Source organism: Danio rerio, chromosome 20, assembly GCF_049306965.1.
Source record: "Danio rerio strain Tuebingen ecotype United States chromosome 20, GRCz12tu, whole genome shotgun sequence".
Lineage (NCBI taxonomy): Eukaryota > Metazoa > Chordata > Actinopteri > Cypriniformes > Danionidae > Danio > Danio rerio.
The window spans coordinates 14,952,441-14,976,848 of NC_133195.1; the positions used below are offsets into that span (position 1 = coordinate 14,952,441).

The following is a 24,408-nucleotide window of genomic DNA, read 5'->3' on the forward strand; positions in this document are numbered from 1 at the left end:
ATGCCACGTCGCCCTGGTCACAAATTCACCCCAGCTGGAACCTCATCAGCACAGGATCGCTCACAGCTGGACCTCATCAGCCAGGTAGAGATAAAAGCCAGCCCCACACAGGAGGAAGACAAGCTTCATTTCCACATGACTCCCTGTGCTAACGCTTGTGGCTCTTTGTCTCTCACCCTGCAGATTCCAGCTCGTGAACGATCCAACACCAGAACTCTCACCATCCTTCACCACCTCCCCGGAGCACTCGAGCACGCACCCCAAGAAGAGCACCATTTAATCACATATTCACTTGTAAATAAAGCACCCTCTGGGGACTTGTTTGTAACTCAACTCAACTGTGTTTGTGTTTTCCCCCTGCCTTGCTACAAATATATATATATATATATATATATATATATATATATATACATATATATATATATATATATATATATATATATATATATATATACATATATATATATATATATATATATATATATATATATATATATATATATATATATATATATATATACATATATATATATATATATATACATATATATATATATATACATACATATATATATATATACATATATATATATATATATATATATATATACATATATATATATATATATATATATATACATATATATATATATATATATATATATATATATATATATATATATATATATATATATATATATATATATATATATATATATATATATATATATATATTCTTCAACCATGGGCACTTTTAGCCTTGTGAAGTTGAATAAAATGAACTTGTTCAAAATTGACATACCGTAGCCTCATAAGTTTATACAATTTGTCTAGTTTTAAGATCTGTAAGAGGACAAACTTTGATAGGTAGAGAAATTGTTAATATTAAAAAATTTTCCATCGTGAACTGAACAAATGTCATTTCCACCACATCTCAATATACAGCTTTAATTTCAAAATGAAATAAATTATGGCATTCAAACATTGTCTAAGAAATGACACTGATACTGTGTGACAGCTATATTTTGTATAAAAAATAATATTGATAATAGTCTCACATTAATAACTACAAAATATTTAACTTATTTCACTAGTGCTTTATCAAGATATATAAATAGTTACCAGATAAATAATATTTCAAAATGTTATTCTTGTTATTGAAGGTTAAACTTCTGGGTGTGCGACAAGGCGAAAACAGTGATTTTGACCCCTAAAAGAAGGTAGAATAATATGAAAAAAATGTAATAAAAAGCTGGTATTTTTTTTTTAAAGTAGGTTTTATTGTTAGTTTGAAAAAGAAAAAGGAATTTGATCAAAATGAAATATATTTTTGGAAATATAATCAAAGGACTTAAAAGTGCCTGTAGTTAAATAATTATCCATATATATATATATATATATATATATATATATATATATATATATATATATATATATATATATATATATATATATATATATATATATATATATATGTGTGTGTGTGTGTGTGTGTGTGTGTGTGAGTGTGTGTGTACGTAATCAGAATGAGCTTGGGTTGGATGATTTTTTAGGAAGGAAAGTTATACCCTATTCCAAAAACTCAATACAGAATTTTCATAGAAAATAAACAAAAAATACATTCTTTTTGGGATTTTATTTGCTCAATATGTGCTATTTTTCTTTAAAACAAATGACACTTGGTTTGGATTTAATTCATGAACATAAGTACGGAATAATGTACATTTCCGACAGGCTTATGCCTTATTAGACTCAAAGGCTTTATTTAGCAAAAACAACTACATTATATTATACCACTAAATACGGGCTGCTTTCTACAAATGTGTTTTTAAACACAAAATGTTCATCTGAGCTGTAATAATTTAATAACTCTTTAATTAAATGTAAAGGCTGCAGAGAAAAAAAAAACTGAACGGAGCAGACACTAACCTACTTATTATTCAGTCACAAGATCGCCAAACCATCAAAAACACAAGCATGACAAGTGAGCGTATAAATAAGAGTCCCTCCGTGGACCGGTACAGGTCTGTGGATCAATTAAAAACAAGCTGCACAATAGATCATTAATTATTTTTTTTGTTTTATTTATTATCTGAGTCTGAGCGATATTCCTTTTTGAAAAATCTTTTATATTGAAAAATTACCGTATTCTCTTGGTTACATCTCCGTCACTTGAGCGCCAAAATGTAATCCACAAGCTAGCAAAATAAGTAAGAAAGAAAGTAAGGAACAGACATCTTTGGAAAGTTTCTTTGTAAAATTTCCATTTGTCAACAAATCAGGTGAATCCACCATGTCTGTGCAAGAAGATCAACTGCTGGAGATTGCAAATGATGGCGGTCTTTCACATATCACATCTTTTCCATGTGCAAACTTTCCGACAAGGAAGCCCGCCATACAATTGTCAAGTGTTGACTGTTCCGTGGTGATAAAAAGGTTGGGGACCACTAAATATAAATATGAAAACACTCATTAAGAATCAAAATGATTTTTGTACTCAAATGAGTGCTTACCTTTATTTGGATATGAGAATTGAGAGAGGGGGAAGGATTGGTAAAGGACCTCGAGCCAGGAATCAAACTCAAGTCGCGTGAGCACCTCAGTGCTATGAGTCGGCGAACACTGTGAAAAATTATTTTACAGGTAATTGTCTGTATTTTTTTTAATTTTATTATTATTTTTTAAAAAGTTTTTTATTATACAATGAAACACTTGTTGTTTTACAGATTTTTTTCTGTAATAATAAATTCTACTAATAAATTCACAGTTATTGCTTGTATTTTGGTGTTACATTATTTTTCAGTTTTTTAAAGGAAATGTTCTGTATTTTCATAGAGTAACACATAATTTTAAGTTAATATTTACAGATTAAACCTGTAAAAATAGAGAAAAAAAATTATGTCAAATTGATTTTAGTGAAGATTGTAATGATATAATATAAAATAATAGCTTATTGTTTGTAGGCTGCATAAAATGCATGCACTGTAAACTACAAAACATTTTATACTCCCATTTATACAAGATAGATATCTATATCTATACTAGATATCTATACTATCTAAACTGCTCAGAGTCTGACACCCTTGTTTTAATGTTTTACTTTATTATGATTTTAGATTTTGTAATGTATAGTGTATAAATGGCTCTAAATAGCTGTTTCTCCCACTCTAAAAACTGTTTATGGAAAAACGGGTTATTGTTAAAAAAAATTAATCAGTGGCTAACAATGTTGCTATGCTAACTGTTACAATCACTACACACATGCTACATTAACAACAACATTAACTACAACTCCCAGCATGCACCTCGCACACCCGGGTTTCTAATTCTCACTGATTACACACACAGCCAAAAGATCATTACGGACTGATTTCAAAGACTATAAACTCACAGACACATCGCTGCTGAGTCCTGTTAAATTGTTGATGCTGCGGTCACACTACAGTTTGTGGGTGCAAAATTATGTAATTTGGTGCTGCAAAAGGGCCTTATTAAACAAGACAATTAGACATTTAAAAAGCGAGCGATTGGTTCATGTTTTGAATTCCAGTCCAGAGAGTTCATGTTTTGATTTTCAGTTGGTCTTACGCAATCATGTGATGCGATGTCGCAGGTCAGAGTTCACCAAGCTTGAACTTTCCAACGCAGCAAACAGTGAAAACCTGTCGCACAATCTTTGCTTTTTCAGTCTGATGCATTCACGTGCATATGAAAGGAAGTCTATGGGGAGAAAAGTGCAGTGTGATCACAGCTTTAGTGAGCCTTGCGACACGTTTTCCCTTGCTGTGTTTGACCACTGCTTTGCCTTGCCACTTTGTTTGCTGCCTTTACGCTTTGGATTATCTGTATGTACCTGTTTGTTCCTGTTTCAACCTTTAATTGCAAGATGATTCTCTTAATAATCTGCTATCTGATCATTAACTGTGTTGTGCAGGCATCCTCACATGACACCAATCTTGTTTTTGTTGTTAAATGATGAGTGAATGTGTTATTTGTAAAAAAAGAAAAAATCAGTTTTTTTTTTTTTTTTTTCAAGCAAATTGTTTTGGAGTTTAACCTACATATCCTAAAAAGATTTGATAATATAGTTCATAGTTATATTTACAGTGTTTAATGACAACATCAACTGTTTGTACTTTTTAAATAATTTTTAAAAGCTTCTTTTTCTGTTTTAAAATTTTATAGAATATTTAATGATTGCATGTATAATTACAGAAACTAATCTGTATAATCACATTAATTAATCTGTATAATTACAGTAATAACCATTATAAATTACATTTGAATAATTGTATTAATAACCCTTATAATTACAGTAATTGTCTTTAAAATCACATTATTTAATCTGTATAATTACAATATTAAAATATATATTTACAGTTATAATTTGTACAAATACAGTAATACTCTGTATATTTGCAGTAGTAATTAGTAAAATGGCAGTAATTACATGTATTATTACAGTTATAATCTGTAAAATGACAGTAATAACTTGTAATTACGGAGCAATAAATTAATGTTTGTTTGTTTGTTTTTTTTTACAGATTTTAACATTTTTTACAGTTTGTTTTCTGTTTTTCACAGTTTAAATGCAAATTATCAACAGAAATAAACTGTAAATTTAACTGTGAAGTATGTTCTGTATTTTTACAATTCAGCTTATAATTTTGTGAAATGGTTATTTTCTGTAAATTAACGGAATATCTCTGGAAGCCCTGCTATTTACACAATATTAGGGTCTACATGAAATATTGTCAATGCTATACAGTAGTTGTTGTCCTTGAACTTAACAGCCCATAATATTATTAGGGCACACTGCTTCACTATTTTAGAGTAGTCAAACCTATTTTGTAAAGCCAAAATGATAAATAATCACTTATGTTAAAGGTTTCTAAAGCATTAATCTTAGACAAAGAACATCCATTTTTAAAAATTGTCAAAACTGTCACATGTAATTAATTATGCATTTATAAGAGAACAAATAAGCAACCTCTTTTTTTATATTTGCATATCGGGGTTCAAAGCTCTTGACATGAGTCCCACTAGAGGCAAAACCTATTCAAGCACAGCATGCATCAGTTATTTAGTATATATTAATGCAACATGGCATAATTGCAGAGCCTTTCTGAAAACTTCTTCCGCACTATTGCATTCTGGGGCAATTACACAGCACCAAACAATGATCACTTGTTCACACAGCCAGAGAAAAACAAGCCTGTCATTTGTATAGCATGGAGCCAATTTATCAGTCTGTCTGAGGTTGGCAAAGAAGAAACGGGCACTTTATTCATACCAAAGTCAATTCTATGACTCTACATTTGTCTGTAAGAGACTATATAAGAGACAGAAATACTGGCAACAATACTTGTCTTAATGTACGTACTGTAAATAACACTTAATGCTGCAGCTAACATAAAAGAAAACTAAAAATTAACAAATAAATGCATATAGGTATACATAAATGAATAGATATTAGTTTTAAAAATGAATAGTTATTTCAATTGTGTATGTATACAATTGTACTTTGAGCACTCAATGACACATCTTGATATATATATATATATATATATATATATATATATATATATATATATATATATATATATATATATATATATATATATATATATATAGTTGAAGTCAGAATTATTAGCCCCCCTGAATTAATAGCCCCACTGTTTTTTTTCCCCCCAATTTCTGTTTAATGGAGAGAAGATTTCTTCAACGCAATTCTAAACATAATAGTTTAAATAACTCATTTCTAATAACTGATTTCTTTTATCTTTGCCATGATGACAGTGAATAATATTTGACTGGATATTTTTCAAGACACTTCTATACAGCTTCAAGAGCTAACCTATTTAACCTAATTAACTAGGTTAATTACGTTAACTAGGCAGGTTAGGGTAATTAGGCAAGTTTTAGTATAATGATGGTTTGTTCTGAAGACAGTCAAAAAATTGCTTAAAGGGGCTAATAAATTTGTCCTTAAAATGGTGTTTAAAAAATTCAAAACTGCTTTTATCTAAACATAATAGTTTGAATAACTCATTTCTAATAACTGATTTATTTTATCTTTGCCATGATGACAGTAAATAATATTTGACTAGAATTTTTTCAAGACACTTCTATACAGCTTAAAGTGACATTAAAAGGCTTAATAGGTAGTTAGTTGAACTAGGCAGATTAGGGTAATTAGACAAGTCATTGCATAAAGATGGTTTGTTCTGTAGACTATCATAAAAAAGTAGCTTAAAGGGGCTAATATCTTTGTCCCTAATTTATTTTTGTTTTTTTAATTAAAACTGCTTTTATTCTAGCAAGAAATAAAACAAATAAGACTTTCTCAGGAAGAAAAAAATATTATCAGACATACTGTGAAAATGTCCTTGCTCTATTAAACATCATTTGAGAAATATTTTTTAAAAATTCAAAGGGGGGCTAATTCTGACTATATATCAAAACTAATCCAAATTTGAGTCGTAAACATCATCTAAAAATGCTCTGATATTTAAAATGTAATATAACTGATATATATACAAACACTCACACCCATGTCCCTGTACCTAACATTCACAGCAAACATTTGGCAAATTTTGAATGTAAAAAAAACCTGTTACGTATGACTTTTGTGCACTTTGAATTATGAGGATCTTGCCTTGTATTATTGTAATTCAAAATGCATAAAATTCATACTTAATATGTTTTTTTTTGTTAAATTTAAATTTTCAAACCAGCTTAACAGAGCACAACTTTTATGCGTTTTGAATTTTGAGGATCTTGCCTTGTTTCTCCACAATTTAAAATGCTTATATTTCATACTTGACATGTTTTTTGTAACATTCAAAGTTCTAAGCCAGATTAACAGAATACAGTGTCCTTGTAAACCACATAAACAAGTACACACACACACACACACATTGTACAATCACTACAAGAAAAATTCTAAATAGCATCCCATGTTAATGTAAATAGCAAACTCGCTAAAACTCACTACTATAAAAAGTTAGTCTTAGCTTGTTTACAATAACTCCTAATTGCAGATGTGTTCTTGGTAAAAGGAATGTATATTTGTTCACAACAGGAAGCGTGGCAAATTTTAAATGTCAAAGAAACCTGTCAAGTTACAGAAACTGAATTACGAGGACACAATACATGTTCTCATAATTTAAAACACCTAAAAATCTTTCTTAACCAGCATAAGTCATACTTTAACTGGCTTAACAGAGTACAACTTGGTCATAATCAAGTCATTATGCAGTTTTGTGTCCTCGTAAACCACATAAACAAGTACACACACGCACACATTGTACAATTACAACAAGGAAAATGTAAAAAAAAAACATCCCATATTATTGTAAATAGCAAACTCACTAAAACTCACTACCAAAATAAGCTAGCTTTAGATTGTTTACAGCAGATTTATATTTATAACCGTCCTGTTTGCAGATTTTTTCTTTGTAAAATGTACAGAAGACATGGTGTTCACCATCAGGTGTACTCACTGGCTGTATGGGTGCAGTGGTGCCATCATAACTTCCTCTCCTCCTCATCCTGAGAGTGTTTTCAACAGCTTAGCCACTTCCAGAATCTCGGACCGTGTATCCTGAAGACCCCTTTTTTCCTAAAGCGCAGCCTTAGAGTGAAGTTTTGGGCAGCCTGGTTTGCAGTAAATGCTAGGTTCTCTCGACTGGCATCTTTAGCATTGACTAATGAGGGTGAGAACAATGGAGGACGAATGGGAGGAGAGAGTGGTTCCGCTTGACCTGGGCCAAACCTGCCCGCTGTGGCAGACACTTATTCTTTGGGCTTTTTAGTCATGTTTTCCCTCAAACAATTGAAGCCGCTGTTCCCCTGTTTACAAGCTAATGACGATCAGCTCTCACCAAAACAACACTGCTATAAAGTCGGCAGGACATTGAAATGTGCTCTTCTTATTGTTTATATGTACATAGTAGTGCTTGTTATAATCTGTGCACCTCATTGTTTTGTAAAAAATCTATTTGCCCTCATAATCTTTAATCAATTATGGAAACTTTCCCTCACCTCTCAAAATGACTTTTGTCACTTCTGGTCATATGCAATGACTATAAGGTGGGGCTATGAAAACTTTAGGGTGGGGCTTTAAGAGCATGTCTTGTTTCTGCCGTGCGTTTGCACACTGTAAAAAAATGTATTGATAAAAAGTCAAGACAACAAATATTAATCTGTTTCTTAAGTAACTCATTATCAGGTTTCAACTAAATTAATAATAATATTTTTTATCAGGTTGATTGATTTTCAAATTTTTCTTATTCCAGAAGTAATTTTATTGGTATGTGTGTCAAAGTAAAGGAAATAAGAAAAGACTTAATTATCATTTCAGGCTGACTTTAAAACCAAAGTAAGAGACCTTCCTAAAACCAATACCAGCTTGAACTTTTGGAATAGGGCAAGAAAGTTTAGTCTGCAGAACAACCAATTTATAGTCATCAGGGGTTGCCACAGCGGAATGAACGGCCAACTTATCCAGCATATGTTTTTTTACGCAGCGAATGCCCTTCCAGCCGGGAAACTACCATCACTGGGAAACACCCATACACTCCCATTCACACACACACACTACAGCCAATTTTGCTTACTCAATTCACCTGTACCGTAAGTCTTTGAAATGTGGGGGAAACCGGAGCACCCGGAGGAAACCCATACAAACACAGGGAGAACAAACAAAAACGCTAACTGACCCAGTCGAGGCTTGAGGTGACAGCCCTACCCACTTCGCCACCACCCCATCCATGTTTTAGATCATCAAACATTAATTATATAAATGAAATATTTAAATAATAATCATATATCAAATATCAATTTGAATATTAGTCAAGGATAGCATAAGCAAACACATCATGCACTTTCGAAATGAAGATTTTATTATTAAGGAAAAACTAAATCCAGAACTACATAGCCCTGAGGGAAAAAGTGGGCTAAATCTAATAATTGGTTGGGCCACCAACAACTGCAGTCATTCAATAACTTGCAATAGGTCCGTTCAACTTCATACAGCGCTGCGCAGATCAACTGGAAAAAAAAAAAAAAAAAAAAAAACTTAAGTGATGTCTTAAAGTCTTAAATTGATGCATGCTGGTTAGAAATGTCCGGATTGACGCTGCGGTGACGCCACTTGACTGTCACATGTGGCATCAAAGTACCGTGACAGTGCTCCAAGATCACACTCAACCTTCCATACCATTTCTGTCTTGTATACATCATGCTTATTGAAAGACTACAAACATATTGATGCAGTATCATCTTTTGTTTAGGTTTTAAAAGTGACATTGATGTACTTTGCTATTTCTGGGAAACTTTTAATTAAAGTGTAGTATTAGGAATGTCCTTTTGTTCAAGAAATTGTCCTAAAATTTGTGCTTATTGCTTTTTATTTAATTCTATTCATTTGTAGTTTTATATTACACTCTCGTCTCCCCTTATATCTCTCATGTGTTTGTTATATATTTAATTCATAATTCTCTTATTGTTAAAAAATAAACTACAGTTTGTGTATTCTGTTTTATTTGTACTGTAAATCTTTTGTTATTAAAAAATGTAAAAATTTTGATGATGGCATGTGAATCGGTCATCATGACTGCCACAACTTTGAGCCCCTAAGTGTCCAGCTGTCCTGCTTGACGGCTCTATTTTCAACTCCGCCCCTGCCTGCACACAGCTAATCTCTTTGATTACTGGCTGCAGCCATGGTTCAAGTCGAACGCACTTAATGAGTCTGTTACAGGGCTGTGGGTTAATTTTGGCCCACCAACCTTTGTAGAATTGTTGTAATTCAGCCACATTGGAGGGTTTTTGTGCATGAACCGTCTTATAAGATTCCAGATGCCACATCATCTCAGTTGGATACAGGTCAGGACTTTGAATAGGTCACTCCAAAGTGTTCATTTTATTTTCTTTAAGCCATTCAGAAGTTGACTTGCTGGTTGGGTTTGTATCATTCATTGTCCTGCTGCAGAACTTAAGTTTGCTTCAGCTTGAGGTCACTAACAGATGGCAGGTCTTTCTCCTTCACTATATTTTGGTACACAGCAGATTTCATGGCTCCATTTATTACAGCAAGTATTCCAGATCCTGAAGCAGCAAAACAGCCACAAACCATCACATACCACCCTGTATTTTACTATTGGTATGATGTTCTATTTCTGAAATGCGGTGTTACTTTAATCCACATATATCGAGATACACACCTCCCAAAATGTTCAACATTTGCTTGTCAGTCCATATTTTCTCAAAAGTCATCAAGATATTTTCTGGCAAAACTGAGACGAGACTTTGTGTTCTTTTTTTCTCAGCAGTACTTTTTGTACTGAACTCACACTCACCTTAACTGAGACAAGTGAGGTCTGCAGTTTTTTGCATGTTGTTGTGGGATCTTGGTTGGGATGTCAGTAGTCGCATTTCCACTGTCGGGCTAGTGCAATCCAGGGCTTTTATCGGGCTAATCGCCCGGGAGGTTTCCCCCAGAACGTCTCCTGAGTCAAACGTCACACAACCTGCCCACTTCAGCGGGAATCAGCATATAAAGCACACCACCGTATCCTGACGAATCCATTAAAATGAACACAACCGAAACAAAGAAATGACACGTTACTATACAACAGTACATTATCTGTCTATACGCACAGGCCAGTGTGTTTTTATTCATTATAATCATTTACTCTCCGACAGACTTTTGGCATCATGCATCGAGTGGTCTCGCCAGCGCAGGGAGTGCACCATCCATAGTATAACACCACAGAAATTCTCCATTAATAACCCGGTAGAAAATGTATTTTATACACATCCTCATTTAGATAGACGCGTCAAACTTTCAGCCCAAATGCTCCGTAGAGACCTTAAACATATTACTTTTTCCCTATAGATTATATGGCACTAATAGGTAGATTTTGTGATCCAAATGAAAGTGTTAAGTATTTCAGCACATGAGAGCAAGTAATAAAATATAGCCTATATTTTGTTGCGCTCAGCAGCTTTTCATTAAATAAAGCTCTTCATGTATTTCAAATTTCATTTTTAAATTTCACCACGTCATATAAACACATAAACACTTGTTTGAGGACATAAAACACATTTTGTATTTGCAGTTTTCCCCGATGTGTTTGTAAAGAGGAGCTGCACAGGACAGAAAAAAAAGTAACCTAGTTACCTAGCAATCTTTGTTTGCACGATTTGATTAATATCATCGTATCCAAATACTTTATAATAATATTTCAAACCATGTCCGGTATTTGTTGTTTTAGAAAAAATCTAAAATCTTTTTTTTCAGATAGGCCTTTTTTAAATGAAAGTTTAATATTACTTTAAAACGATTTGATTTATGTATTATACATACCTGAATTGTTTTAGCTAGCTTTTGTTTGATTTATATTGGTTTATTTATTTAATGTGATTTTATTATATCCGATATTTGTAATTCTTTAAATTATTTCAATATAGTTTAGGCTATTTTATCTAGATATGACACTATTGTTTTGAGCCTACAAAAGTGGACACAGATTTGTTAAGTTTTATGTTTTTATGTTGTATTCATATTGTGTATTATCTGCAAAATAAATAAAATAAGGGAGCGCTCTTTTGCCCGGTCTCGCACACACATACAGGCATCTAAACGTGCACGTATCACGCACAGACACGCCTTTTAAAACTGACAAAAACTCTCGACAACCTTTACTGTCTGCTGTGTCTTTAATATGGTGTAAAGATTATTATGCATTATTGAAACAAGGAGGACGCGGCAAAGAATTTCACTTATAAATTAAAGCATTATTATTTAATGCAACAGCCTTTTAAAAGGGGAACATACGGGTGATTATAAGCAAAAAGACCCCAGCCTATAAGGCCAGACGTTTTCTTTCCCTTATTCATTCATTTGTTTGGCGCATGTACTCGTGTTAGATTGGAAAACTAGTGTCTGCCTCTCCTTTCACTCCGCCCTGAAGCCCCAGCTGGCCCTTTTTGGCCCAAGGTATTCGGCGGGCCAAAAAAGCCCACCCGCTGGCCCCGAGAAAGCCCCTTTTGGCCTGATAAGGTCCCGGAAGTGACAGTGGAAACGCGACTGGCCTTGGCTCACCCTGGCTCGCTTGCTTTAGGCGCGATAGTGGAAATTCAATTCAATTCAATTCAATTCAATTCAGCTTTATTTGTATAGCGCTTTTACAATGTAGATTGTGTCAAAGCAGCTTTACATAAATGGTCATAGTAACTGGAACAGTGTGGTTCAGGTTTTAGTGTTTAAGTTCAGTTCAGTTCAGTTTAGCTCTGTTCAGTGTGATTTAATCATTACTGAGAGTTCAAACACTGAAGAGCAAATTCATCGATGCGTAGCTCTACCAATCCTGAACCATGCGAGGCAGTGGCGACAGCGGAGAGGGAAAAAAAACTTCACCTGATGGGAGTGAAGAAAAAAAACCTTGAGAGAACCAGACTCAGTTGGGCACGACCATTTTAATTTCTCCGCTGGCCAAAAGTCTTGTGCAGAAATTCATTCGCCGTGGTTTATGCTGGAAGATGGCCTCAATGAAGACTCGTCTGTCCCTGGAGCGTCGCTGGAATCAGACTCATGTTCTCCACTTCCCACGACCATCAGCGCAGCAGCAGCTCAGGATATGGCCTGGTCCCGGATATGGAATCCTTGGGATCATCACGTCGCTGGTCTTGGATCCAATCAGTGACTCCGCCTAATCTGAGGACCTCGGGATGAGTATCCCCAGGTGAAAATAGAGAATAAAGAGAATAATTAGCGTAGCTGCTGTTCATAGTGTATATAAGCAAGATGTAGAAGCCAGTGTGGAACCCGCTAGGTGATGCACTGAGTGTATGCTTTACTAAACAGATAGGTCTTTAATCTAGTTTTGAACTGGGAGAGTGTGTCTGAGCCTCGGACATTACCAGGAAGGCTATTCCAGAGTGTAGGAGCCATGAAAGAGAAGGCTCGACCTCCTTTACTTGATTTTGCTATTCTAGGTACTACCAGAAGCCCTGAATTTTGAGATCTTAAGGAGCGAGTTGGTTCGTAGCGAGACAGAAGGTTGGTTAGATAAACAGGAGCTAGATTATTTAGAGCTTTATAGGTGAGAAGTAATATTTTAAATTCAATACGAAATTTAACAGGCAGCCAGTGTAAGGAGGATAAAATTGGGGTTATATGATCATATTTTCTGGACCTGGTCAGAACTCTGGCTGCTGCATTTTGTACTAATTGAAGTTTGTTAATAGAGGATGCTGGGCAGCCAGCAAATAGAGCATTACAGTAATCCAGTCTCGAAGTCATAAAAGCATGGACTAGCTTTTCTGCATCTGAGATGGATAGCATATTTCGTAATTTAGCGATATTTCTCAGATGAAAGAAGGCAGTTTTTGTGACATGGGATATATGGTTTTTAAAAGTTAGATTGCTGTCTAATATGACACCCAGATCTTTTATAGTAGAGCTAAAGCTAACTTTGTATCCCTCTAATTGTAAATTGAGTTGCGAGATCTGCTGTGTGCAAGATTTAGGCCCAATAAGTAATAATTCTGTTTTGTCTGAGTTTAAGAGAAGAAAATTGTTGGTCATCCAGTCTTTGATGTCTTTGATACACTCAGTTAGTTTAGAAAGTTCAGACGTCTCGTCAGGTTTAGTGGAAATATATAATTGAGTATCATCTGCATAGCAGTGAAAGCTGATCCCATGTCTTCTAATAATGTCTCCCATAGGTAGCATGTAAATTGTAAACAGTAAAGGGCCTAAAACTGATCCTTGAGGCACCCCATACTTTACTGGGCAGATTTGTGAAGGCTGTCCATTAAGATTTACAAACTGGTAGCGGTCAGTTAAGTATGACTTAAACCATTGTAGAGCCTGTCCCTGGACACCTGTAGACTTTAAACGATTTATGAGGATATTGTGGTCAATGGTATCAAATGCCGCACTAAGATCGAGTAAAACTAATAGCGAGACGCACCCTCGGTCAGCAGCTAAGAGTAAATCGTTGGTTATTTTCACTAAGGCGGTTTCTGTACTGTGGTGAGCCCTGAAACCTGACTAAAACACTTCAAAAATATTGTTCGTCTGCAGATAAGAGCATAATTGAGTGGAAACAACTTTTTCTAGTATTTTAGACATAAATGGAAGATTTGAAATAGGCCTATAGTTAGCTAAGTTGTTGGTGTCTAGTTGCGGTTTCTTAATAATAGGCTTAATAACAGCTAGCTTGTAAGAGTTTGGAACATGGCCTATAGATAAAGAAGAGTTGATAATGTTAAGAAGAGGTTCTCCTATAGCAGGTAGCAGCTCTTTCAGTAATTTTGTTGGAATTGAGTCCAGTATACACGTAGCTGGTTTAGAGCTATTTATAATTTTTACTAACTCTTCATGTTCTATGATTTTGAAGCAGTGTAGGTTATTATTATGATTTAATGAAATATTTACAGGATTTGGAGTATAAGCCGGTGTAGAAAGTTTGGCATCTCCTATTTTCTGTCTAAAGCCTTCTATTTTATTACTGAAAAAATTCATGAAGTCATCACTACTAATTTGCGGTGGAGTAGTTTGTTCCAAGGATGACCGATTATTTGCTAATTTAGAGATGGTGTTAAATAAAAATCTAGAATTGTTATGATTATTTTCTATCAGTTTGCGCAGGTGCTCGGTCCTGGCAGATTTTAGAGCCCTCCTATAGCTGGACATACTGTCTTTGTACGCAATTCTAAAGACCTCTAAATTAGTTTTTTTCCATTTACGTTCCAGGGCGCGGGTTGCTGTTTTGAGCGCACGAGTATGACTATTATACCATGGTATAGTTTTAATCTCTCTAGCCTTTTTTAATTTGATGGGTGCCACAGTATTTAGTGTGCTAGTAAAGATGGCATCCATACTGCTGGTTACTACATCAAGATCATTTGAGTTTGCGGGTGCATTACGAAATAGAGAGAGATCAGGTAAGTTATTTATAAATTCATCTTTAGTTGACGGAACAATAGTTCTACTAGGGCGGAGTATTGGAGCGGGTTTGCTGATTTCAGGTAAACATAGCTTATATAGTAAGAGGTAGTGATCTGTAATATCATCACTTTGTGGTATAATGTCTACGTCAATAACCTCGATTCCATAAGACAGAATTAGATCTAATGTATGCTTTAAGCGATGGGTTGGACCCACAACGTTTTGCTTTATCCCAAGTGAGTGTATTAAATCCATAAACGCGAGCCCTAATGTATCATTAGCGTCATCTATGTGGATGTTAAAGTCACCTACAATTAGCATTTTATCAGTTTTGACTAGTAAGTCAGAAATAAAATCAGAAAATTCTTTTAGAAATTTGACATAGGGTCCTGGGGGTCTATATATGGTGATTAAAGCGAGAGATAACATAGGTTTTTGTATAGTATCTGGAAGCTGAACATTAAGCGATAATACTTCAAAGGAGCTAAACATAAGTCCGTTTCTCTGTTTAATATTAAGGAAATCACTAAAGATTGATGCAACTCCACCACCACGACCAGTTTGACGAGCCTCATGTTTATATAAGAATCCTGGAGGAGTTGCTTCATTTAAGCTAATATAGTCATTTTGTTTCAGCCAGGTTTCAGTGAGACAGAGTGCATTAAGATTGTTTTCTGTTATTATTTCATTAATGATAAGTGCTTTAGGTGCAAGTGACCTGATGTTTAGGAGACCAAGTTTTACGAAATTTGTATTTTCACTTTCTACTGGTTTTTCTGGTTTGATTCTTACTAGATTTTTCCTGGAGCACACAGTACGTTTATTTCTTAATCTAATAATACGAGGAACAGACACAGTCTCTATAGGATTCGCCAGATATGCGTTACTGATGTTTAAGTGGGGTGAACAAGAGTCTAGGTGGCTATAGTGTGAATTTTGTGAATTTTTACCTGCTAGTCAGATGGTGCGAAGTAGTCTGGAGATGTTGTCCGACAGGAGTTCAGCTCCGGCTCGACTGGGGTGCAGGCCGTCAGGACGGAAGAGCCTAGGACGCTCCCAGAAAAGATTCCAGTTATTAGCAAAGAGCAATTTCTGTTCTTTACACCATGTTATTAGCCATTCATTCAAAGCTAAAAGTCTACTGAACCTTTCATTTCCTCGGCGGTAGGTAGGAAGCGGCCCAGAAACGATGATCTGCGTGGCGGGCGAGGCGCGTCGAACCGTCTCGATCAGGCTCCTGAAGTCCTTCTTCAGGATCTCCGACTGCCGGAGCCCGGTGTCGTTTGTCCCCACGTGGAGGACAACGGCACCAGGGCTCTCGGCAGCGCCCAGGATGGTTGGAATCTGTGTAGAAATATTTTTCACACGGGCACCAGGAAAGCAGAAAGTACGTACTTTATTACCTTTTGAGGAGGCGGCACGGACGTGACGAACGATCGAGTCACCGATGATGGCCACATCGGGACCCGACTCGCGGAGAGGGTAGAAGCGGTTCTCCGTGGAGATCTCGAACACAGGCGGAGACGTTCTGCCCCGGGATCTGGGAAGAACCTTGCGCGGCTGCACCCAGGCGCCGTGGTAGCCGGGTGTCGGCGTGAACGACGCCTGGCTGAGCCGCGCCCCGGGTGCGCTGGGCCTGGACAGAGAAGGACGCGGGGTTGAGGTAGAGGGAATGATGTGGTTGTAATTTCCACGTACCTTAGGTGATGAGACGGCCTTAGCATTAGGTACGGCGAGGAGCCGTTCCCGTAGCCGCGACCGTCTTACCACCAGCGCGCGGATCTGGGACTCCACTTCTTCCAGCTCCAGCTCCAACGCCTCCATCGATGCTTCTCCTGCACACAAGGACAGAGACGGAAGCGACATTTTACGGGGTAAAGAGCAAAGCCAGTAAGTCAAGAGTGTATGGTTAAAGAGGCCGGTAGCTTTAGCTGACCAGCGGCGCTAGCAGGCTAAAGCTACAAACAACAGGCGGATGCTCGAGGGACAGACCGTTTTTAAAGCAGCTTTGTTTGTATAAATGTATTAAGGGTTTGGTCACCCTAAGTAGGAGAGACAAATACTTAGCGAATGAGGAAGAATTTAATGATTAAGATTTAAATTGCGAGTAAATAGCAAGTCCAAACTTCAAGCACACAGTGTGTGACCGAACGGAGACAGTGACGCCAGTGACGTCACTCGAGCATGGAAATGCAGTAAGTGTGCACAATATATCGTACAATGATTCAGGTAGTGTCAATGTTCTTTTCACTAGGCTTAATTAAGTCTTTTTTTCGCATTGATGTCATGAATTTAAGGTCAAGCTATGATATAAATGAAATGTCTTTTTTTTTAAGGGGAAAAGCCACTCAACATGTGCCTTAATGATTCACATTGAACAAAGCTGCACATTTTAAGGCACTTCGGTTGACCATGTAGGATTTAATAGACATCAATTTTGTTATATTTGTTGAATGTCTTTTCATATTCTAGTAACAATCTATTATTAGGTTGGTCTAAATGAGCAATAACACACGAGAAACCAAGCAATGTGGCTTAATATTAGCAGTTAATCACTGCCATGTTTATATATAGCCATATAGAGTGTCTTAAAAACTCTTTTTTTAGATTAGATTAGATTAGATTCAACTTTATTGTCATTACACATGTACAAGTACAATGCATCGAAATGCAGTTTAGGTCTAACCAGCAGTGCAATAGCAGCAAGTGCAGGATACAGGAATAAGTTATAAAGTGCAGTTATAGAAAACTAAGGTGATATTTACAGATGGGATGGATGTACTATGAATGTACTATTGAATAAGCTATATGTTACAATATATGAATATATGTACAGGGATAAATAAACATGATTACAAGTGTATATGTAACAATATATGAATATATGTGCAGGTTGCTATTAATAATCAGTAGTGTGCAGATAAATAAACATGATTACAAGTGTATATGTATAGTGGGTGTGTACATAATTACAAATGCCCATATGCAGTGGGTATGCACAGTTCAATAAGTAAACAGTTCAATGTGGTGCAGTGAATGTGCAAATTTTAAACGTGCAAATGTTAAACAGTGCAGTTATTGCGAGGAGTTTAAGTTAGAGGAGAGTGGGGGGTGTATTGGGGGGGGGCAAAAGAGTCAGTGGGGGGCAGAGTTCAGGAGGGAGACAGCTCTGGGGAAAAAGCTGTTCCTCAGTCTGCTGGTTTTTGTCCGGGGGAGCCTGAAGCGCCTGCCGGAGGGCAGGAGAGAAAACTGTCTGTGAGCAGGGTGAAAGGTGTCCTTCAGAATACTGTGTGCTCGGCGCAAACAGTGTTTCTTCTGGATGTCCTCTATGGCTGGCAGTGTGGTCCTTGTGATGCGTTGGGCAGTTTTCACCACCCGCTGCAGTGCCTTACGCTCAGCAACAGAGCTGCTTCCATACCAGACTGTGACACAGTTTGTCAGGATGCTCTCTATTGTGCAGCGGTAAAAGTTCACCAGGACGGCTGATGAAAGCTGGTTCTTCTTCAGTTGCCTTAAGAAGAATAGGCGCTGGTGAGCCTTCTTGATCAGGCTGGAGGTGTTGGTGGTCCAGGAAAGGTCCTTTGAGATGTGGGTCCCCAACAACTTAAAGGATGAGACAGGCTCAACGGCCATCCCACTGATGTGGATGGGATCATGTGAGCCTGTTCGTCCCTTTCTGAAGTCCACAATGAGCTCCTTGGTCTTGTTGGTGTTAAGGAGAAGATTATTGTCGGTGCACCAAGTGGCCAGATGCTGTATCTCCTCCCTGTAGGCCGTCTCATCATTGTTGCTGATTAGACCAATCACTGTGGTGTCATCTGCAAATTTGATGATGGTGTTGGATCTATTAACAGGCCTACAGTCAACGGTAAAAAGGGAGTAGAGGAAGGGGCTCAGCACACAGCCCTGTGGTACACCAGTGTTGAGTGTGACGGTGGTGGAGCAGATGTGGCCTGATCTAACATTCTGAGGTCTGTTAGTCAGAAAGTCCATAATCCAGTTGCAGAGTGATGTGTCAATATCCAGGTTCCTTAGTTTGATCAGTAACTTGGAGGGCATGACAGTGTTGAATGCTGAGCTGAAGTCCACAAACAGCATTCGTGCATAAATGTTTTTATTGTCCAGGTGTGTGAGTACAGAGTGCAGTGCTATAGAGACTGCATCATCTGTGCTCCTGTTGCTACGGTAGGCAAACTGATGTGGGTCCAGTGTGGGTGGCAGAGAGTCTTTTAGATGTGCCAGGACTAACCGCTCGAAGCACTTCATGATGATGGGTGTGAGTGCTACAGGGCGGTAGTCATTCAGGCATGTTGGGCTGGAGTGTTTGGGCACTGGCACAATAGAGGTGATTTTAAAGCATGTTGGCACAGCTGCTAGGTTGAGCGACAGGTTGAACATGTCTGTGAATACCCCAGCGAGCTGTTCTGCACATACTTTGAGGACACGCCCAGGGATACCGTCTGGTCCAGCAGCCTTATGACCATTGATACGACTCAGTGCCGTGTGTACTTCTGAGGAGGTGAGTGTGATAGGTGAGTGGTCGGTGGAGGAAGTGATCCTGGTGTAGGGTTCTTTATTGTCTCTATCAAAGCGGACATAAAGTCATTTAGCTCGTTCAGGAAGGAGACGTCAGTGGCTGTGGGTGTAGACTGGCTGGGTTTGTAGTTGGTGATGGCCTGGATGCCCTGCCACATGCTCCGAGGATCAGAGTTGGAAAAGTGCTCCTCTAGCTTAAGCTTATAGCAGTGCTTGGCCTTTTTGATGCCCCTCTTCAGATTAGCCCTGGAAGTGCTGTAGGCCTGTGCATCCCCTGATCTGAAGGCAGTGTTGCGTGCCTTCAGCAGGAGGCGCACCTCCTTGTTCATCCATGGCTTCTGATTCGGGTATGTGGTGGTTTGTTTCTGGGTTGTAACACTGTCTATGGTGGTGTTGATATATTCCAGAACAGAGGAAGTGTAACTGTCAATGTCTGTGTGAGAGCCATGTGTGGCCTGGGAAGCAAACATACCCCAGTCTGTGTGTCTTTTATGAGTGCAACTACTTTAACATCGGCTCATTCTGAAAATGCAGCCCTATACACATTTCTAAAGATTGCAAATTATGTAGCCAGAATTACGTATATCCTTTTTGCTCTAGCAGCTGACCGCTTACCTCTGTATGACTTTCCTGCTGTTACAAGTTTGTCCAGTGGCTTGCAGCATACGTCAGCTGACTTGAGACACAGAGAAGAGCTGACCGCGATGACAGTGTTTGAGTCTGGCAAAGAACGGTTCCAGAAAGCAAGTAAAAAAAATAAATAAATAAAAAATTAACTAGTAAATGACAATGAGAATGTGGTACAATCTGAAAACGTAGTAAAAATCAGAGGGCTTTTCTTTCTCTGGATTGCTTTTCAAAACACTGAGGCTGGGTTTAGGGAACTGGGTGCGTGCTGGTCAATCTGTGCTTTCTAAAACACTATCAGTTGGATTTGAAGGGGGTGGGTTGGGTGATTGGGCTGTTGGTCAGTCTGTCAGTCAGTCAGTCGATAGCAGCCTCTGGTGGATTTACGTGGGAAGAGCAAGCAAGAATGGCACTCGCGAGAGAAGTTAAAGATCTCAAAAAGTGTACACAGTGGCCTTTAGTGGATTTGTAAAAACAAAAACTGCAAAAAACCTACCTCCTTGGACGTTTTTGGCGCTCTCCAGAAATGCACATTGTATTACATTTTCAGAATGAGCCTGGGTTGAACTACTTTCTAATGGCATATATTTAATTATCAATCTGACAGCTGACAACAATGTTACTAATTCAAAAAATTACATTATGCTTAGTTTATTGTACTTTCTTTGTTCTACTTAAAGACTGACCATCAGATATTCACAAAACAAATTACATTTAGTGTTAACCATACATACATCAAATAAAGCAGTAGATTCCAGAAAAAAAAATGTGTCAGAGGTAAGGATGTTCTTAGTGGGTTCATAGTGCACCAAAATAATTTTTAGGTGAATATTTTTTTTTTTTATAAAGACTGAGGCTTTGTTAGAATCCTTGCACCTAAGTTTATAAAAGGGGTTAGGCAGACATCAACGAGAAAACAGGCTGAGAGTCGGCAACAATAAGCAGTCCAATCCAAACAACAAACACAGAGGCAAATCCAGACGACATAGTACAAGAGCAGGCAGAGTTATACACAGGATAGCAGTCATGAAAGTCACTTGGAGCAACGCTTGGTGAGGCAGGTAAACTGGCAATACTTTGCAAGGAAGCAAGGTCTGAGCACTCACTGAAAAACAGCACAAACAGGAAGTAATCCCAGAGGAAGCGTAGCTGAGTCAGTTTTACAGAACACCAGATTTCCATCAATGACCAATGGCGGGGGTGGTTTTGGGGCCTCCTGGCCGAGGTCAGCCTCCAGGTGGACCGGTTAGAGCAGGGATACATGGAATGACGGAGAAATACAGTAATAAGCAGGAAGCTCTAACTGGTAAGAAAATTTCATTGATTTGTTTAGTGATTATGAAAGTACCTGAGCTTCCTGCAGGGTAGCCGTAGCTTGATGTCCCTTGTGGAGAGCCAGACCCGCTGTCCTGGTTGGTAGGGAGGGTGTGGACGACGTCTGCGATTGGCCTGGAACACCTGTGTTCGTGCGACCCGCTGGAGCCTGACACGGGCACTGTCCCACACCCGTTCACTACGCCGAATCCACTTGTCAATTGCTGGAACTGCAGATGGTTCACCAGACCACGGGAACAATGGAGGCTGAAATCCTAAGATGCACTGGAAGAGGGTCCTAAAGTCCTGTTGAAGAATGTGTCAATGAGTTTTGTGCATGTTCAGCCCAAGGGAGAAACTCAGACCAGAGATGTTGTTCTCTGCTGCAGTAAGTCTTGAGGTAATGACCTATTTCCTGATTGAGGAGTTCTACTAGGCCACTGTCTTGGGGATGATATCCAGACTTGAGGCTTAAATTAATGTCTAGCTGTTTGCAGAAGGCCCTGCAGACCTGTGAGGTAAACTGTGTGCCCCGATCACCGACGATATCCTCTGATAGTCCATAGGTTCTGAATACATGCTGGAAAAGGGCTTGAGCAATTTCCATAGCTGTGGGTAGACTTGGTAATGGGACATGACTTAGAGAAACGATCGATGTTTACTAGGATTGTGGTGAAGTTGTTTGATGGAGGTAAGTCGGTTATAAAGTCTATGGACAGATGGGACCAGGGTCGTTGTGGAATGGCTAATGGTTTGAGGAGTCCAGAAGGTAATTCTTTGGGTGTTTTGGAGTGGGTGTAGAATTGGCAAGACTTGACATAGTTCCTTACTCATTTGTGACCACCAGAAAGAGTTTTGGACCAGATGAATCATTCTTGATATGCCTGGATGACCCACACTGATGGACGTAAGAACCCATTGCATTACTCTGTACATAGCTCCTGTTGGGTGGACATTATGGGGGTGGAGCTTTATTTTGCTGCTCAAGTTGACGGGTCGGCACTGGCCATTCTGTGACTGCTTGAACTTTGAGTTCATCCATCCGTACTCCATTATGATTGATCTGAGCCCAGGAATGAAGTTTGCTTTACGTGAAACTCACATTTTTCTTCTTTGATGTATAATTGGTTATTCAGTAGTATTGATAGAACCTCTCTGACATGATTCACATGATCTGTTTTGTTCTTGGAATATATCAGGATGTCATCAATATAGGCGACAACGTACTTGTTGATGATATCCTTGAAAATCTCATTGATAAATGACAGAAAGACAGCCAGAGCTTTATCCAGTCCGTAGGCCATGGCTTGATATTTGTAGTGCACCCTGGTGGTGACAAACGCCATTTTCCATTCGTCACCCTCACAGATTCTAATTAACTTGTAGGCTCTTCTCAGGTCAAGTTTGGTGTATATGTTGGCTTCACTTAGCTGTTCAAGGGCAGAGGAGACTTATGGGAGTGGATAACAGAATTTTACTATGACATCATTCAAGCCTCTGTAATCAATGCATGGTCGAAGGCCTTCATCTTTCTTTTCTACAAAGAAGAATCCTGCTGTGTCTGGTGATGTAGATGGACAAATGAGACCAGAATCCAGAGCTTCATTAATATATTCATTCATGGCTTGGCTCTTCTCGGGAGAAAGAGGTTAAACCCGATTCTTGGGTGGCATGGCATTGGGTAACAGTTTTATTACACAGTTCCAGGGACGATGTGGAGGGAGTTGAGTAGCCTTAATTTTGCTGAACACTTCAGATAAGTCTTGATAACAATCTGGAATAGTTACCGTTTTGTGAGTTTCTGGGCTTTCGATGCTCGTCGTCAGGCATGGCTGTAGTTTAACGTGAATGCATCTCTCTAAACAGAATGTAGACCAGCGAGTTAATTCTCCAGCGAGTGCCATGACAGTTCTGGATCGTAAATATGCAGCCATGGGTACCCCAATACTACTTTATAATGAAATAGATTCATAATGCAGGGTTCCAGTCTTCAGAGTGAGGGTTTGTGTCTGGTGTTTAATTCCATTTCCAATAAGTGTATAATCAATGGGCTTGATCTTAATAGGGGGAATGCAGGCTTGAATGGGGATGTTATATTTATCAATGATATGCTTGTTGATAATATTTAGTGCAGCTCCAGAGTCAATCATAGCTGTTAACTCAACACTGTCTTTATCAATTTGGAGGGTGATTGGTAGCGTGAGGGATTTATTACTTAACATGGAGAAATGCTCAATAATTACCATGGCTGGATTTTTGTCAGTTGTTTTGTCGGAGGTTTTCTGAGCTGGAGTGTCTTTTCTATGTCGAGGTGCTTGTCTCATGAGGTTATCGAGTTTGATAGTCAACTTGACAAATTCAGAAAAAGACAACTCTTTACCTTTGCACGCCAGCTCCGTCCGAAGATCCACATCCAGACTGCGTTGAAACATTACTTTCAGAGCCACATCATTCCATCCACTTTGAGCAGCAATGGTCCTGAACTCAATAGCATAATCAGCAGCCAGTCTATTTCTCTGCTTGAGGTTAATCAATTGAGTCGACACTTCCTCCATCTGGATATTCAAACACTTCTAGCATTTGTGTAATAAAATAATCCAACAAAGTTTTATATTGAGCGTCAGAATCCCACACTACTGCGGCCAAGTCAATCACACTTCCAGTCAATAATGTCATCAAAAAGGCACATTTTATCTTTTCTAAATCAAATTTTTCATCCTGGTGGTCCATAAAATCTTAACTTGACGTAAAAAACCTTTTAATTTTTCAGCAGTGCCATTAAATTTATCAGGAAGAGCAAATCTTACCGTCTTTGGTGAGGTAGGGGGAAGTGCCGGGATATAATGTGTCAAATGTTCTATGATGGAGCCCTTTATCACCTTACCTTGGTATGCAATTGTAGCTTGCTATCTTGGAACTTCCACTGGATTCATGGTAGAAGAAGCATTCTGTAACAGGTGTTACAG

The 24,408-nt window shown here is 37.9% G+C and overlaps 2 protein-coding genes and 1 long non-coding RNA gene across 8 annotated transcripts in view; all 3 read right to left on the reverse strand.

The window, feature by feature from the left end:
- Positions 1-7,765, reverse strand: part of tagapb (T cell activation RhoGTPase activating protein b) — a 74,421-nt gene extending 66,656 nt beyond the window's left edge. Inside the window, exon 1 of one of the 2 annotated variants that reach the window (XM_068215422.2) lies at positions 7,506-7,711. In XM_068215422.2, the coding sequence (XP_068071523.1) occupies positions 7,506-7,534 (29 nt within the window). In that variant the 5' untranslated portion in view covers positions 7,535-7,711. Of the gene's footprint in view, positions 1-7,505 lie in introns of both variants that reach the window. The other variant, NM_001365334.1, reaches the window with a different exon arrangement.
- A 1,119-nt stretch (positions 7,766-8,884) lies between these two features.
- Positions 8,885-24,408, reverse strand: LOC141379258 (uncharacterized). 2 transcript variants are annotated; one of them, XR_012395766.1, is made up of 6 exons: positions 24,322-24,408; positions 21,851-24,015; positions 21,235-21,748; positions 20,117-20,221; positions 10,365-10,581; positions 8,885-9,054 (listed from the first exon to the last, which is right to left on the reverse strand). It is a non-coding gene; the product is annotated as an uncharacterized lncRNA (long non-coding RNA). The 2 variants fall into 2 exon arrangements; XR_012395767.1 differs by having other exon boundaries at positions 8,885-10,113.
- Positions 12,145-17,141, reverse strand: LOC137488624 (uncharacterized). Of its 4 annotated transcripts, none has more exons than XM_073933325.1 (2): positions 16,958-17,141; positions 12,145-16,800 (listed from the first exon to the last, which is right to left on the reverse strand). In XM_073933325.1, the coding sequence occupies exon 2, from the start codon at positions 16,787-16,789 to the stop codon at positions 15,923-15,925; it is 867 nt and encodes a 288-aa protein (XP_073789426.1). In that variant the 5' UTR covers positions 16,790-16,800; positions 16,958-17,141; the 3' UTR covers positions 12,145-15,922. The 4 variants fall into 4 exon arrangements, with proteins under 4 accessions (XP_073789426.1, XP_073789424.1, XP_068071724.1 ...); XM_073933323.1 differs by lacking the exon at positions 16,958-17,141 and having other exon boundaries at positions 12,160-12,724; positions 15,916-16,814; XM_068215623.2 differs by lacking the exon at positions 16,958-17,141 and having other exon boundaries at positions 12,164-12,732; positions 15,916-16,814.